The following is a 16557-nucleotide window of genomic DNA, read 5'->3' on the forward strand; positions in this document are numbered from 1 at the left end:
GCTGCATGGATCCTTTTCAGACTGAAGCACAGTGTGTATCTGCCTGACTGTGTATACACTCACACATGAATGCCTAACAAAGCAATGAAAGATCATTTGTCAACATCACAACAAGGTCTTTTCAATCACTAATCTATTATAAATAATGTAAAGCATGCTCCTAAATTGTGAGTTGCAAAGCTGCATATTTTAAGATAACCACCTTTCACAACATCTTAACCGAACATTACATCATGTGCTGAATAACGAAGCCACTTTAATTTTTACTGCGATCAAATGGAACCTGAAAAACGCTGGCAATGAATCACCACGTTGTGGACATTAAACATCTGTGATGGATTTCAAATACAGTAAATGCGTGAATAGCCATAATCAATCAAGGCATAGTTTGGGATATTTTATTTTCCCATTATATAACATTTGAAAACCAATTTAAGGCAGAGCCCAAGCCTAACAGCCAAGCAATATCACTATAAAACAGTCTAAACATGATAGACACAAAGAAATAAAGATAAGGCAGACGGATGCATGTGTTCCCATCATTATTTCCAAGAGCAGTGCCGGGCGGTTGTTCACTAAGCCAACAGGGAGCCATTTTGCCTCTCAGTCTTGCCTTGAAGCGCTGCTTCAAAACATCTCATTGTAGGATTCGGAGCAAGATCAAATTGAAAACAGTTACTCTGAGTATCTGGCACGGCTGTGGCAGCGTTTGCATCTGGTTAATACATTTATGAGTGACCGCAGCCCTGCTGTGACGTGATTCAGCCTGGATAATCTTTTGGGGATACTTGTCATTAAGGAGGGCAGACATTTCAAATGAGGGCTCTTTAGATAAATATATTAAAAGACCCTGCCATGTGATTCATAGATTTATTTCTAAATGCATTGTACATGTTTGAAGATAACAGGAAAGTTGATGACTCGGTAATGTGGAGATACCGCGTTAAAAAGATTTCACCATTTCAATTTTTCATTTTTGGGGCGACATGAGTCAGCTCTCGTGTGCTACTTTGCTAGAATTACTTAGCTCACCACAGCGTGCAGTTAGCTAGCTAGCTTGCTAGCTAGCTATGCCTACACCCCACAAATGCATCTTCCTTGGGTGCCACAATTTACAGAACAGCATAGTGTCATTATTCACTGCTAAGGTGACAAAAAAGCTCTTTTCATCGTGCACTGGGCAGCCCCGTCATGACCCAGTGGGATATATTCCAGCCACCGGAGGCTTAAAGCAGATATATCTTCGCACTTGAGCGGGTGCAGTTTCAGCTCATTCATTGAACACGCCAACAGTACTTGTGAGGAAAGAAAATGGCTTGCTTTTACTTGAATCTGAAGCCTCATTTTATATGCTTGGCTTTTTTAAATTTTTTATATCCTTCAAATTTGACAAGTTGATAAAAGCACTCTTCACGTAAGTGTCACATTTCCAAGATATATGTTTTTACTTTACCGGGACTTGAAATGAACGTTTACATTTCCATGGGTGAGATTTGTGTCCACTGCACCTGAGTCCTTTATTGACACAAAGGCCGATGACATGATTGTGCATTAATGTCCTTGCCGATCCCTACCATGTCCCCACACTGCAAGTCGTTCTGAGCTCGCCCGTGTGTGTGTGTGTGTGTGTGTGTGTGTGTGTGTGTGTGTGTTTGTGGCTGATGTGAAGCAGTCTTTATGCAGTCTTTGGTATCTCAGTGGATCAGAAACAGCCAGAGGGCAAACAGACTCATCTCAAACATTTGAAGGATGATGTAAGTGGTAGTTGTACTTTTATGACCTTTGAACAGTTTTACATGGTTTGACCTCTTCTGCATCTTTTCTTGGTCCATTAAGTTCGAAGGGCATAAGTGGAGAGTGTTGGACAATCACCAAACACACAAAATGTGGATGCAAGCATGACTTCATCCGATGTTAAAGTTGTTGGGATTTTTTTGCCATAATTGTTAAAAAATATATAAAATTCTCTCTCTCTCTCTCTCTCTCTCTCTCTCTCTCTCTCTGCTCTCTCTCTCTGTCACACACATTTTTTATAACCTCAAAAAAATGCTTAATGCTTGCTCAATTCATTTATGCCTCTGGATAGGTCATTTCCAACACAGGATGACGAGGCCGTTGTGATCACAACACCAAACTATATTTGCACAAGACGCAAATCACTAACAAGACAAGCGGTGAGCAGAGTCCGAAAGAGAGCATGATTAGTTTTATTGACTAAATGTTGCAACTGCTAGGAAATATTGTCTTTGTTTAACGATGTGCCCTCAAGCCAGTGGGTTTTAATCAAACTGTCGTGACAAGAAGAAGATGGACACATCCACGTTTCATGATCTTGCATTTTAGAGCCGAAGCAGTTCTTTGTGAAGGTTTGCATTTGCAAGGTTGGGAAGGTGAGAAGTCTAAGTTCATTCAACTACGGAATGTGTGTTATCATTCAGTGCACCTGCACAAAAAATACGCCACAAAACCCCCTTTTTAGTTAGATTTAAGGTGGCACTTTAGAACAAAAGCGCTCAGATGTTGCCTACTGGTTATTATGTGGCCACTGAATAGCAGGCATTTGAGGATGCAATCACAATGCATACATCTTACTGAGAGGAATGGGTGACTGTGAAGTGTGTTTCAAACAAAGAGTGCTTAAAACATTTATATATATATATATATATATATATATATATATATATATAAGTTGTATTGTATTGCAGTATTTTCCGGACTATAAGCCGCTACTTTTTTCCTCAATTTTGAACCATACGGCTAATACAATGGTGCAGCTTTTCTGTGTATTTCTCTTTCACCAGTGGGTCGCTCTATAGTTCCGAAAATGCGCTAAATGAATCTTTTTTTTTTCTCTTGGATCTGTTCTGTTTTAATGAGCAAAATTGTTTCTGTGTTAAAAGGCACTGTTTTTTGACAATCTATTTATGTACCTTTATGTGCATTCACAGTATAAAATAGTTCTGTACATGCGGTAAACAACTAATTTTTTTTTCAACATAGAACATGACGGCTTATAGCCTGGTGCAGTTTGTATGTTTGTTTTTTTTTTTTTTGTTTGTTTTTTTTTTTTTTTTAGTTTCTTCCGCTTATATACAGGTGCACCTTATAGTCCATGAAATACGAAGTTGTCTGTGATTCCTTATGCATGTTGTAAAGTAATTGTAATATGTACATCTGAGGCAACATTTCCAACAGTGGAGAACTTTCATTTAAAAAAAAAAAACACGATAAGGCATTTTTAATAAATTAAGGATGTTTACGGAAAAGCTGGCTTCACTGGTGAGTTATGAGGCTTCTGTGTACATCTACGCAATGTATGTTGTACATCAAACAAAGTGGCATTATGCATATGCAAATCATTAGTTCTTTCTAAACAATCATATGCAGGGCTGAAAACCGCTTGTATCCATTAGAGGAGACACAAAAAGGATACTCTATTATCTTGGAGGGGGGAAAAAAATCATATTGCATGAATAATTTCCATCTCGTCCTGACAAGTGCAGTGAACCTTCATTTGCAATGCTTGATTTAACATTTGTAATTCCCTCTTAGGCGAGAGGAGACAGTCAAACTGGCATCATCACAAAAACAGATTTGTGGTGTTAATATGGTTTAATAATGTCTGCTTGTTACACCATGACGTAATAGCTTAATATTATATTGGGATGACAAGGAAGCCATTTGTCGATCAGAGATGAAAATCCAAATCTTTGCTAGTTTCAATTATAGAATAAAATAGATTTTTAAACCTACTCTTACCAAATTTATAAAAAAAAAATAAATGCCAATGTGCCAAAAATACAATAAAAAATATTTTCTGAAAACATTAGAATAGTACTGAGATACGTAATTTTTCTATTAGGATAACAATATGCATAGATCAGTCTTGACTAGTTTGGAAGGAAGGCAGATAGCATGGCATCAGCTATGACAAGTTTCCAACATCCACTGGGGTCATTTTTCAGTGCAGTCCAAACTGGCATTGAAATGGATGTTCAGAACATTCAGAGCGTAATCACCCTTATTAAAAATATTTTAAGCAAAAAAAAAAAAAAACATCTGTTGCTTGATTACTACGTTTCCCCGTTTGCTGATCAAGGATTTTTAGCAAAACTCTCATCGCTACATTTTCCTTTTTATATAATTCTAAATGATGATTCTGATGCCTTCATATATGCTAAATACCAATGTCAAGCTAGAAAGCTGTCTAATTTAAACGTAATAGTGAGCTAACACAAAAAACACTTATTACAGCTGTCTTATTCTAAACAACTTTATAGTTTAAACTTGGACTCTGCATGACATTGTTGTAAGTTTTAAAGCTCCCAAAACAAGAAACATTGTGAATTCTTGAGCGATATTAACCCTTTCCATCTCATGCGTATTGTTCAGTGTGTGAAACGTCAACAAATAGTTTACCATTGTGTGTGCACGTCGTATCGACTAACAATGAACACAACTGAATTTTTCTATTTCAAAACCATGGCCACTGGCTAAGAATGCCGCAATGTTTGTTCTTTGTACTGGTTTGTGTGGGGAGTAAAGAAGAGCTGTGATTTATCTTTGAATGGTGAATAGAATTCTATTGTTCAACCCGTGTTCATGGTTATTATTATTTCTTATTTACCAGGTTGCCATTTCGACAAACAAAATCTTCTGCGAGGGGCGATGGCACCTATTGTGAGAGTGGGTGGATGGATCGAATAAGCTGTTTCACTTGAGCGGTTCAATTTGGAATTAATCAGCACTCACAAGATCCCTTGGATATATCTGCAAGCCTTAAAACATACACGGACTTGTGAACCGACACTCCTCAGGTATGTGTTTTAATTCTACATAAACGATAATATTTGTCCAAATTTCATAAAACACAGAGGTAGGCAATAACAGAATCTCTAGATCATTATGCAAGTTCAAAGAACACGAAAATATAAATAGTCCACAGGTGCCCTAATGACTCTGCTCCTGTAGCATTGGAAACGGACATGGATTTTGATCTGTAGCCCTTATAAGGTCGGAACCTTAACTCAATACATCGCGGTTTTACAACCCTTTAAGCAACCGATATTTGAGCACAAATGGTGGAACAACACATGTAGACAGATGATAACACTCACAGGAATATATTTTTTATCATCTATGAAAAATTACATATATTATAGAACTTGAGCTAGATTGTAGCATTAGATCATGATGGACAAAAAGTTTAGTGCTTCCTATTCTATTGAAGTTATTACTCTGTTATTATAAAGTACTACATTATAGTGCTATTAAATAGGTGTTTAAAAATGATTTGAATTGGAAAATCATTTTTGATTTAACCTAATCATATTGAATCATTACATTTTAAAATAGACTGTCCTAGATGATATCGCAATATGTATCGAGATACCTATCGTTTCACCTTGTTTGAGAGATGCAGACCAGATAGAAATCAGTTTGATGTTGCTGGTGATTTGTTGCTGCTTTTAATTTAATTACCTTGAATTGTTGTGGCTTTGGGGAGCTTTTCTATGTTATTACGTAGTAATAAAAGTAACAAAAGCTGCAGTTGGACCAGATCGTAACGGTTCGTTGAATATGTACCGTTCTTGAATCGGATCATACCGCATATGTATCCAATTGTCTTATTGTCTGAGGTTTATTTATGTAAGGGTGATGGTACAACATTTTCATTCATTCCAATAGGGGGAGATGATTTGAGAAACAAGTGTCCTAAGTTACAAAGGTGGTCACAGAACAAAGTAAACTATAATAATATAAACTGTATATAAAATCAATTCCCATGGTTAAAATGTTTTATTTCCAAACAGTGTGTTGCAATAAATGCTATAAAACTTGTGGATCTATCGTTCCTATCAGCAAGGTCATGGGCACAAGGAACCGAAGGGAAATGCGGCCCTTCAGATTCCAACCATCCCCACCCCTCCCCCACCCTGACTTTCGCCTTATAGAAGAAACATTTTGCCAGTCAGCCTTTACAACGGTGCCTTCAATTTGTGTTGGAATTTCCAAGCTCCAAGATAGAATTTTAATTAGAATCACTCCCGCTGATTTGGGAGCTCAAACTGAGGAAACCGGATAAATCTCACAAGTTAAACAAAATTCACGCTCTCTGCTTTTCACGTTAGGTTTTGTACTACATAAGTAAGCGCTGACATTATGTCACTTCGAGATCCAAGTTGTGACTTGCCGTGTGAATTGAGCACTGTGTCGTAACAGTGCGAGAACATAATCATAAAGCAGAAGCAGCTGTAGCTTTTGTCTCTTCACATCCCCTGGGGAATATCTTCCTCGGCACATCCTCAAATAATCACCATGTTAAAAAGATCATTAGTTCTAATTACCATGCAAATACCTCTGTTATTTCTTTTGGACAATTATTATTATTTCGAGAGCTTATTACCTTGGAGCACTGAACGATGCAAATAAGACCCACACTAACTAACACATGACTGGATTAAAAAAATCCTGACATCATGTCTGTCTTTGTGATTTCACAAAAATTTGCGCTCAGTTTTCCCCGAAGACAAGTGGTAAACAACTCTGCTGATTTGTGAGCACTTGGCAGGACAACTAAAAGGATTTTGAACAGCTCTGAGATAGCAGAGCACTTATCCAAACTGGTCAAATCTCCCTACGGATAACACAATTATATGGAATTATTGGATGTTTTCTGCCTACGAGCCAAGGTCTAACTTGGTCTAAAGACGTCTTTTCTCTGGATGAGATGAAACTCCTCTGATGTTGTGATCAAAGTTCTGTTCCGACATCTCTGATCCATCTGTCGCAGCATAGTTTCCTATTAATAGACAGCCAATTGGTGCAAAATTCCAACGGGATGCGAGCTGGCTGTTATCGGCGCCTCGCGCAAAGGTTTGCACAGCCTTCAGGTGTTAATTAAATCTCCACTGACATTCCCTCATGCTGCCCCGCAGAATCGGCGGTAGTTGAATCGAGCAAAGAAGCTCTCATCTCGACGATTTCGCTCAAGAGGGGACGGTAGAACCGTTTCCTGAGAGCAAAGGGAATCGCAGAGCTTGAAGTTGGCCGGTTTGTAAGCGGTCGCTATGTTTGTGGAGAGTTGGGAATTGATTTTCTGAGCGTGGTCAACCTCAGTGGCCGTTGCTGAGCCTTGAAGTGCGGTCTGGATGTCTGTAGTGCTGCCTGGCGCACACGCATGGGAGCTCACAACCTGAGGCCTTGCGCACGCGCGCACGTGCGCACGCACACGCAGGCCGACAAGCCCAGGGCACTGAGGTATTATTACAGAAGAATTGAGCAAACGGCCTTTAATGACCCAGTTTAAACTGTCTGCTGCTCTCTGTGCCTTTTCTCCAATTTAATAACTTCCTTTCTATCTGCCACAATCCTTGTTCCACAAGGAGATCGATGGTCACTGACTATTTGTGGGGCAGCGCAAAGTAATTCCTACCAACTCCGACGGAACCGGAATATGTTATTCCATGCATGCATCACACACGGGATGCCCTGCGTGAACAGCAGTTTCCAGAACCATGCACCAGAATACATAACAGTTTAAGTCCGAAGCTCACATGAGACATAAACTCCGCATTACCTTGAAGACGGAATATGCATAACATAAACAGGAATAAATTACTTTGCATAAACATATGCAAGACCACAGATAGAGTAGGTGAAGTTACATTAAATGATATGCACATACCCAGGATGGTTTGAATTAAAAAAAAATGATATTGTACATTTGTATCATAATAATTTGACGGATTTTTCTAAAATTGCAACAGGATAAATGAAATGGTAAACTAAAACGTCTCTTCATAATACAGTGTAGCATCCAAGGTACAAACCTTTGATTTTTTTTTTTTTTAGCCCCATAGCAAGTAAAGTTTTGTGATTTAATTTGATCCATCCTTAAACTTTCAACCATTGGCAACTAAACTGACATTGCTAATGTTTAGAGTAACATTATAACAATATTAACGGTTTTACACGTGTGAAAATAAGTTTCATCCATTTCTCGTCAATGTAGGCTCAGCAAGGAGGTAGAACCAGCTGATTTTGAGCGAGAGCCTGCGTACACCCTGGACTGGTCGCCAGCCAATCGCAGGGCACTTAGACTAACAACCATTCATACGCACATTCACACTTTTCGATCGAGTAAATCTTATTACAGGCGTGGGCAAACTACGGCCCGGGGGCCACATGCGGCCCGTTAAACGTTTTAATGCCGAACGTGAAAAAAATTAAATGAATAAACCTTGTTAATGTTTTATTTTCGAAATACTTTGGTTTTTCAAACAGCTACCTTTTCGTCTGCTGGAATAATGGAGAAAATCTTGCAAAAAAAAAAAAGGCTGTGTTTATAATAATAATTTTAATGCTTTTGTTCACTTTCATTTCAAATTAAATGTATTTTTTTTCTCCGATGAGGTGAGGTGACCAAAACACTCCATCCATCTGCTCCTGGTCCGGCCCCTCTGTCAAATTTTAGAACCCGTTGTGGCCCGCCAATCAAAAAATGTGCCCACCCCTGTCTTATTAGATGGGGAAAGTATATGTTATGTTACTGTCATTGAGTCTAAGCTTCAACTTGAACGCATAATATCCCACCACGTCCTTTTGTCGTCGGTCCTGACTTTCGTCCCCATCAAAATTACAAAAAAAACTCAGTTAGGGGTGGCATTGAGTGGAGGGAGACATGGCCATGGTCTCATTTACATAAGGGCAAGATAACAAGTCCGGTCATTACCGGAAACAGATTTATCAGGTCTAGCTCATGAATAAAAGATCACAGAGATTTATAATGAAGGTTTATTGTGTTTAGTTTGCCTTGATCTTATAAAGATCTGACAAATATTCAGGACACATCTCCTCCATATTTAAGTAGCCCGTCCTGCGGAATCAGTGCGTCTAATCTGAGATCTCTATCTGCCTGTTCTCGGATTCCTGCTGGAAGAAGGTTCAAACAGACCGTTTTATTTTACTGCAATTAATGCTGCCAAATGTATGTTAAGAAGCGAGTACAGTTCGTAGCAGATGGGTTGGAAACGACATGCGGTAATCATTTCTTTCATCTCATCACGCTCATTTACAGCATATGGCTAAGTCTCTTAAAATGTTGCCAATTTTGCTTCAAGGAATTAGATCCTGCCACTGTCTTCCACTATTTTTTCTTACGCATTGAATTTTAAAATTGGTAAAATGCATGCATAAAGATAGGCATCTGACTACATAGAAAGAAAAATCATCTTTGAATTATTGGTTTTATAGTTGAATGAGCATTTACTGTATTTATGTAATACCTTTAATAGCTTTCATTTACAGATTAAATAGTTAAATAAAAAATGGGTTTGAAATTAAATAAATAACTGCTGTTTGTTGCATAGCAAAGACAATGCTAACCGATTATTTTGTCCTTGAGATCCTCAAGTTTTCTGGACTCACTCTACTATAGATGCCACTGGGTGCCTGTGACCTTCCTTATGCTTTAACCATGAATAAACAGTCCAAATCCAAATGACAGACCACCCAAAGACAAACAAACCTGAAATCAGACTATAACCCAAAAACTGTCTTACAAAATCCATACGTGGGAATCTCCGGTATCGGAAGCAGAGGAGCTTTTAATGAGAAAAACGTATTTATGTGAAACAACATTCGCATGTGAATGCACATGTCGGCTCCCTCATCCGTTTCAAATTGTACTCGCCTCTGGCTGCACTGCTCGATTTGAGCGATTATAATGACCATCCTGGGATCCAGAGCATGCGCGTCGGCTTTTGGAGTGCTTTGTTAGACTAAACAGGAATATCTGCTGGGCTCGTGAAGAAAGTTGACAAAGGCGACTTCCAGCTGAGATCAAATAAAAAATCAATTTCTTGTCTATTTTTTTTTCTGTTTTTTAATGGACAAACAATGATGCCACTCTTAAACCACAGACCACTTTTATTTCATTGAGAATGCAACATTGCACTTTGACTGCCAATGACTTTTTATGCAAAGTAATGAATGGACTTGCAAATATTTTTAATTGGAAATGTTAATCCATGTACCTCCTACTATTTTACCGAACAGGGATAAAACAAGACTTCAGAACAATGAATATCTGGATAGAGGCTAGTCACTCACACTTCCCTTAGTTTACTCTCTTTATTGGTGAGGAGAGAAATGTAAAGTATCTGTATAATATCGCCATTGTCTGTCCACATAGGAGCGATATAAACCACTCGGGATGCACATATTAGTGCTCTTGTGAAACTATACCATCAGTTTACAAGCACCAACAACACATAAACATCAGCTCACTGACAGTTAAGGGCCCAAAGGAAGCTTTTTTTTTTTATTTTGTTTCTGATTGATGAACAGTGAAATGATTCTTTACATCTTTGCTAGGTGTGAATAAGGCGCAGAGGGTTGAAAGACTCGCATACTTCAGATTCATCCAAAGATATCAGGGATTCTTTTGAAGTGGCAACTATCAGAATACATTTTTGTCTGATGAAAAAGTGGAAGACAGATGGCTTTCATTATTTTTTACTTGCTAGGCTAAAGGCTAAAGCTATGCTATGACCGCTGCCTAGCCTGTTGCTAGCCAATGCCCAATCGCTGGGCAATAGGAAGGAATTCTTTGCTCTGATTTTTACGGAAATATGGATAAATAACATATTGTCAGACTCTACCATCCATCTTTAGACAAACTCCATCTACCGCGTCGACCGCACAGCTACGTAGGCAAAAACAAAAGTGGAACAAAGAAGCATGTGTTTTCGTCAACTACAGATGCTGTGCAGACGTTCAGGTGATGGAGAAACACTGTTCGACTGACATCGACTGTCGCTGGTGAGCTGCTGCCCATTTTAGTTACAAAGAGAGTTCAGTGCTGTGTTCATGTTGGCTGTCTCGAAACAAAACACAGCGCTAGCTTGACTGCATAGCGTCGTTGATGAGGACGAGACTGCACATCCAAACGCCGTGTTTTTTGCAGCGGGAGACTTCAACCACGGTAACCTCAGAACTGCTCTCCCACAATAGTAACAGCATGAGATGAGTCCAGCAAGGAGGAACTAACACGCTGGTTGGACCGAGGCAGCTCCTCAAACAGAATTCCCCCCCGCTCCCCTCTGTCGTCACAGATTGCACCAGCACATGCAGCAACAACATTGTACCCACCAGGCGCTGCAAAATGAAACAGAAAAATATATATATTTTGAACGATGAACTGGGAAGTATGGTCCGAGCTTTGCGAACTCTCAACTGAATACTGACAATTACAACAAAAAAAGCCCCAAACTTTGTCGCGCCATCGTTTACACTGTGCAATATCTCTGCAACCTGCAACACATTAATAGTCGAATGTCTTCATCTTACACTTAATACACAGAATCTTCTTTTTGCACAAACTACTACTGAGAAACTCAATTACGACGTTCTTTCTGTTTTGAAATTGTCCACAAAAAAAAATAAAAAATTCTGGCGAAATTATGCATTTGACAGGCGTGCCCGGTGGATCTTGAAAAGATGTTTTCTTTACTATACCAGTCAGTCAGTGTAAAAATTGCAAACCATTTTTTTTTTTATTAATCATTTTAAAATGGTGTGGTACCTAAAACATTAAATCTACTGTTTAAAAAAAAGAGTTTGACTATATTATTTTATGGGGGTATTTATATTATTTCCTGTGGAAGTTCAAAGAAATTGCAGGTTGTCAAGAGGCTGATTGTGTTTGACTTTGGAATTTTATACGTGTATATTGTTTTGATTGGACAGTGACAAAATGCTAACTATACCCCACAGTTACAGTAGTCCTTACTAACCACACAAATGATTTTGAAAAAAAGACACAAAGTCCCTAACAGATGTCGTCAGTATTCAATGTCTGTCATTATTCTGCAATTTCTGTTGGGCTCCACTCTAAGCTAGCCCCGCTCTGTATTCCACCTATGCAACTGAGGAATCACTCGACATTTGTATTATTCAATCACGGAAATAAATGTCCCACGTTGCGAGAGGAAATGGGAGATTTCATAGTCCGCATGAGGTCTTGGCCCTGGTGTCTGGTCTTTGGAGAGAGTCTCATTAGACTTCTCATTACAGACTCAGCGAGCTCCTGTAATGACTGCTCGCATTTAGAAATCGTCTCAGACATGAAAGAGGGCAAGACAGTGACGCACTAAGGCAATCTCATGGCTGCCAACTCCTCTGATTAGAGCATTTGAACAATAATGCATGTTTATGGGGACTTGTATGTTGGAAACAATTAAAAAAAAAAACGCAAATCGCCGAGTAATGTGACTGCATGCATCCGATCGTAATATGTATTTGACGTACGATACATTACTGACTATGGGATGTATTAAATGAATTCAAATGTGGGCAGCAGCTCTGGTGGGAAGCCGCTGTGAATTCAATTGAAGCCCCAATCGTCTACTATGTTCAGTGGAAATCGCCGCACAGAGCATGATTGCAGAGAACGTGATGGCTAGGCTAAAGTTAAGAGGGTGCTGGCATCAATTTTATATTTGTTACCAGGCCATCACATTATTTAAAAAGACTGGGCCAAGCTCATATGCCGTAAATAGAATTGTCTTTTGTCGAGTAAATCTAAAAACAGGATACCACGTGTGGATCTCATTTGTATTTTATGGTCAAAGTCAGTCAGGCACCAGGTTGAATTATTAGATATGGAAGTAATACATGCAGAAGTATAGACCAAGCGAATGGCATGGCCGACAGCCTGCGTCCAGCACGACTTAAATCAGGCCTTCTGTCTAATAGACGTGAACACTTGTGTGGTGAAGGTCTGGAGTTGTGTGTGTTTTGCATGTGTGGGTGTAGTTGCACTGTTTGCATGTCTCTAAATGAACACTCTGATCCGCATGGCCCATGGCTGGAGTGGAGCATGGCTATGAATATCAATTTTGCACTCATCATTGCTGCGCAACCAACTCCGACCACCTAACCCATCCGGACGGCACACCTGATACTAAAGCCAATCAACTTTTCGCGTGTGTCAGCATTCGCTAAGCATCTGAACACGGGCAATGACAGCTTGGGTGTGATATGAGGATGTTTTTTTTTTTTTTTCTTTCATTGTTTTGCTTGTGATGCTGGTCTCACCTAATCACCAATTTGATTCAAAGCTCTATGAGAAATTGCAGTTTTTACTTGCCACACATTTGCATGGCAGAATTCAGATGTCGCCATTTCTTTTTTTTTAAATGAAATATCACCTCCCCGCACATTGAGACAGATTAAAAGCACTGTAATGATGAAGCGAGTTTGATGATTAATAGTGAAAATCATTTAAATAAACGCACGTCCCTTTAAGTATAATACAGACGATCCAACTCACTAGTGTCAAAAATGGCAATTCCTCGAGGACAAGACTCGCTCACTTTTTGTCCACGTCGTTCTTCTCTAATATATGAGACCTTTTAGAGGGGAATGGTTTTCACATAAAAGTGAAAAGTAGTCCTACAAATTATTTATATATGTATATATATATATACATATATATATATATATATATATATATATATATATAAAATTTATAAATGAATTCTAAATTATATATATATATATATATAACTTATAAATTAATTCTAAATTAATTGCCTTTTAAAAAAAAATTTGTAACTAATGAATAACTTCAGATTTATTCATTTCTGTAATCAGAGCATGAACGCCAACGAGATAAAAATAGCAAATTATTCACAAAATGATGTCTTACGACTACTTAAAGCATTGGATTGAAAGAAATGCTTGATTGTGCAATGGGTGCTTTCGCTTATGAATAATAGCACTCAATTCTCAAGTATGGACCCAATCAGAATTTACAGTAAATGGCTCTCACGCTGCATTCATACGACAGAGAAATTTCTCCCGACTACCGCAACAATACTTTAGGCACCACTTTTACAAACCACATTACAGAAAAAGGTCACATTTCATTCCTCTCAATTAACTTTATTTTCAACAATAAAGCTGGCCAGAGGTTGTCAAATCCAAAGGGCTCATTATACTCATTTAAATCTAGCACCTAATCACCTCCTTTACATAAATTGAAAGAAAAGTATTAGCAGCCAGAAGTCCGCAATTGCAGAGACCCCATTGCTCATTAGCTGCTGTGACTTCAGGTCTTCAATATTAGCCAACAATAAGCACTCTGCAGGACCATCTGCTTTGCCAGCGCCAGTTATTTTCGGACTGGGTGGGAGAGACAGCCGTGGAGAGCAGGGAAAGGAGAAGGAACATAACGTGCTATTTGTGGAGATAATAAAAAGACATGAGGCCAAGAAAAGGGAGAATACAAGACTCGGAAATTACTATTTGCATGCAGACCTCGACTATGAAAGTGGTCCTTCGGGCCTGGGGCATGCCAGTCCTTGTTTCGTCCAAAGTCAAGATGTCTTGTCATGAATTTCATCAACGGTTGCCTGATTTGCAAACATTTATGTTGAGTCTACACTTTTGTTGTATTTAAAAGATATTTCATTAAAGATATTCCCTTGATATGTATTGGCTTGGCATTCGCAGGAGTAGGTTGAAAATAGCGGACGTAGCTCCTTGAATGATCTAACCAGTCTAGACAACAGTGTCACAGTAATTAAATATTGACTTCAGGTGCAGCAGGTTTAGGACCAAGCAAATCAATACCTGCCCTTGCAACCTTTTATATGAAATGTTTCATCTCAGAGGAATTTAAAGAAACTATATATAAACAGTGGAACACAATTTGTAATTACTGGCTTTGGAGAATTTTCCCCTAAAAAAAAAATATATATATATATATATATATATATTAAAATATATATATTTTTTTATTATTATTATTATTATTTTAAAAATCGTGAAAAATGTTATGCTCTCAAGTTTGCGTTAACAGTTTGTAGGAGGCAATTTCCTGTTGTCAGAACATAAAGCAACATTTTTAAAGGCATGCTTGGATGGGTTTAGTGTGGAAAAACTTCAAAGGCTTGACCCCTGATCTTATCTCAGGTCATCAATGGCCTTTGACCGTTCAAACGTTATTCTGGCTGAATAGAAAAATAATCCCACAGACAGCCTGTAACATTTTGTAGCGATTATTTTTAGAAGAATGAAAGCTGTCATAGCCGTAAGGGGCGGACTCCATTTTTCCATGATCACTTTTTTGTATAGTATTTTAATGGTCAGCCATCTCAATATTTTTGCCACAAAAAATAAAAACTTTACCTTTTGTCTGATCTCCTCCTCCATTTTGACGGGGGATCCGAGCTCAGCTACCTGTCTGACCCCATCACTGGCCAAACCTCCATATTCCCACAGCACGTAGTTCTTGGAGTGGGATGCGCCAATAATAGCTGACCAGTGATTGGCACGACCTGTTAAGAAGGTCATCTCATTAGCTGAGCATACACACACACACACCCCCACACACACCCCCACAAACTCTATCCCTCGCTATTCTCTGTGCATGTTAGGGCACATCTCAGGAAATTTGAATTTCTTTGCACCGCGACGGTGATGGTAGTTATCTTTTCTGCATATTTAAGTAGTTGGGCCCTTCCAATTGACCAATTACGTGATATTAAGATAAGTTAGTTGCGATAATTGGTAGGCCAGATTTTTTTTTCTTTCCCTGGGTTGGTCTACTTTTGACATTGTAAGTAATGATCCAACATGAATTCATCAACTTATTTCATCATCAACACTTGTTTATTATGGTCTACTGAATAATTTCATTGGCTAGGTTGTTAATATTTCTGTGCTGTATTTCAACATGACATCATTGAGTCCTAATCTTTAGACATAGCATCATCATTTGGCCAGACAGTTTTCTTTTTCGGTGTCTCGTAAAAAGGCTTGCGGTTAATGTGTGACAATTAAGCATATCACACTGCCTGCAAGAATTAAGGTCACTCATCCACACATCTCACAAGTGTATTATTTTCCCTCTTTTAATAAAGTTCACCACTGCACATTTTCATACCATTCACATATGGTGTCCTTTCAAAAATCGTTACTCCAATCGTAGCTGCTGCTTCTTTCATGCATTTAATGCCCTGAACGTCGACTTGCAGATCAAATTGGTTCTATTTACAGAAGGCTTGTTTTTTTTGGTTTTTTTAAGTGGCTCGTAAAATCAAATTATGTGTTTTGAAAGTTTCTTGCTATAATACCCAAGTTGCAAATTATCTTCACTGTTACAAATGTGAGTTTGTAAGCATTTTATGTTACTCATCCCACTGAAATATATGTAATAATAATATTTGAACTAGTTTTTCAGAAATGTGTTTTGTTTTATATATATATATATATATATATATATATATATATATATATATATATGGCAATCATACATTTGTTTATGAAACTGTCATAACAGCCCTCCGAAGTAAACCATAAGTATTATGTAGCACGCACCAAAAATCGCCAATCAGTCCACATATTATGTTTAGAAATCTGATTTCCATTTAGATAGTTAGAGTGTGACATTGTAAAACTCCAATTTGTGGCCAGTTCATTTCACTGACAGCAAACTGGTCACTGATGCTGGTAACGCATTACCTAGCGAGCAATTGTAGCGCGAAA

At 38.4% G+C, this 16557-nt stretch overlaps 1 protein-coding gene across 1 annotated transcript in view; it reads right to left on the bottom strand.

Moving 5' to 3' along the window:
* The window catches only part of spon1a (spondin 1a), a 52349-nt gene that overhangs the window by 17980 nt on the left and 17812 nt on the right, over positions 1 to 16557 (bottom strand). The window contains exon 6 of the mRNA XM_088296883.1: positions 15199 to 15347. Within this exon, the coding sequence (XP_088153009.1) occupies positions 15199 to 15347 (149 nt within the window). The remainder of the gene's footprint in view (positions 1 to 15198; positions 15348 to 16557) is intronic.

This window comes from Idiotropiscis lumnitzeri, chromosome 5 (genome assembly GCF_059441095.1).
Source record: "Idiotropiscis lumnitzeri isolate Australia: NSW breed Sydney's pygmy pipehorse chromosome 5, RoL_Ilum_1.0, whole genome shotgun sequence".
NCBI lineage: Eukaryota > Metazoa > Chordata > Actinopteri > Syngnathiformes > Syngnathidae > Idiotropiscis > Idiotropiscis lumnitzeri.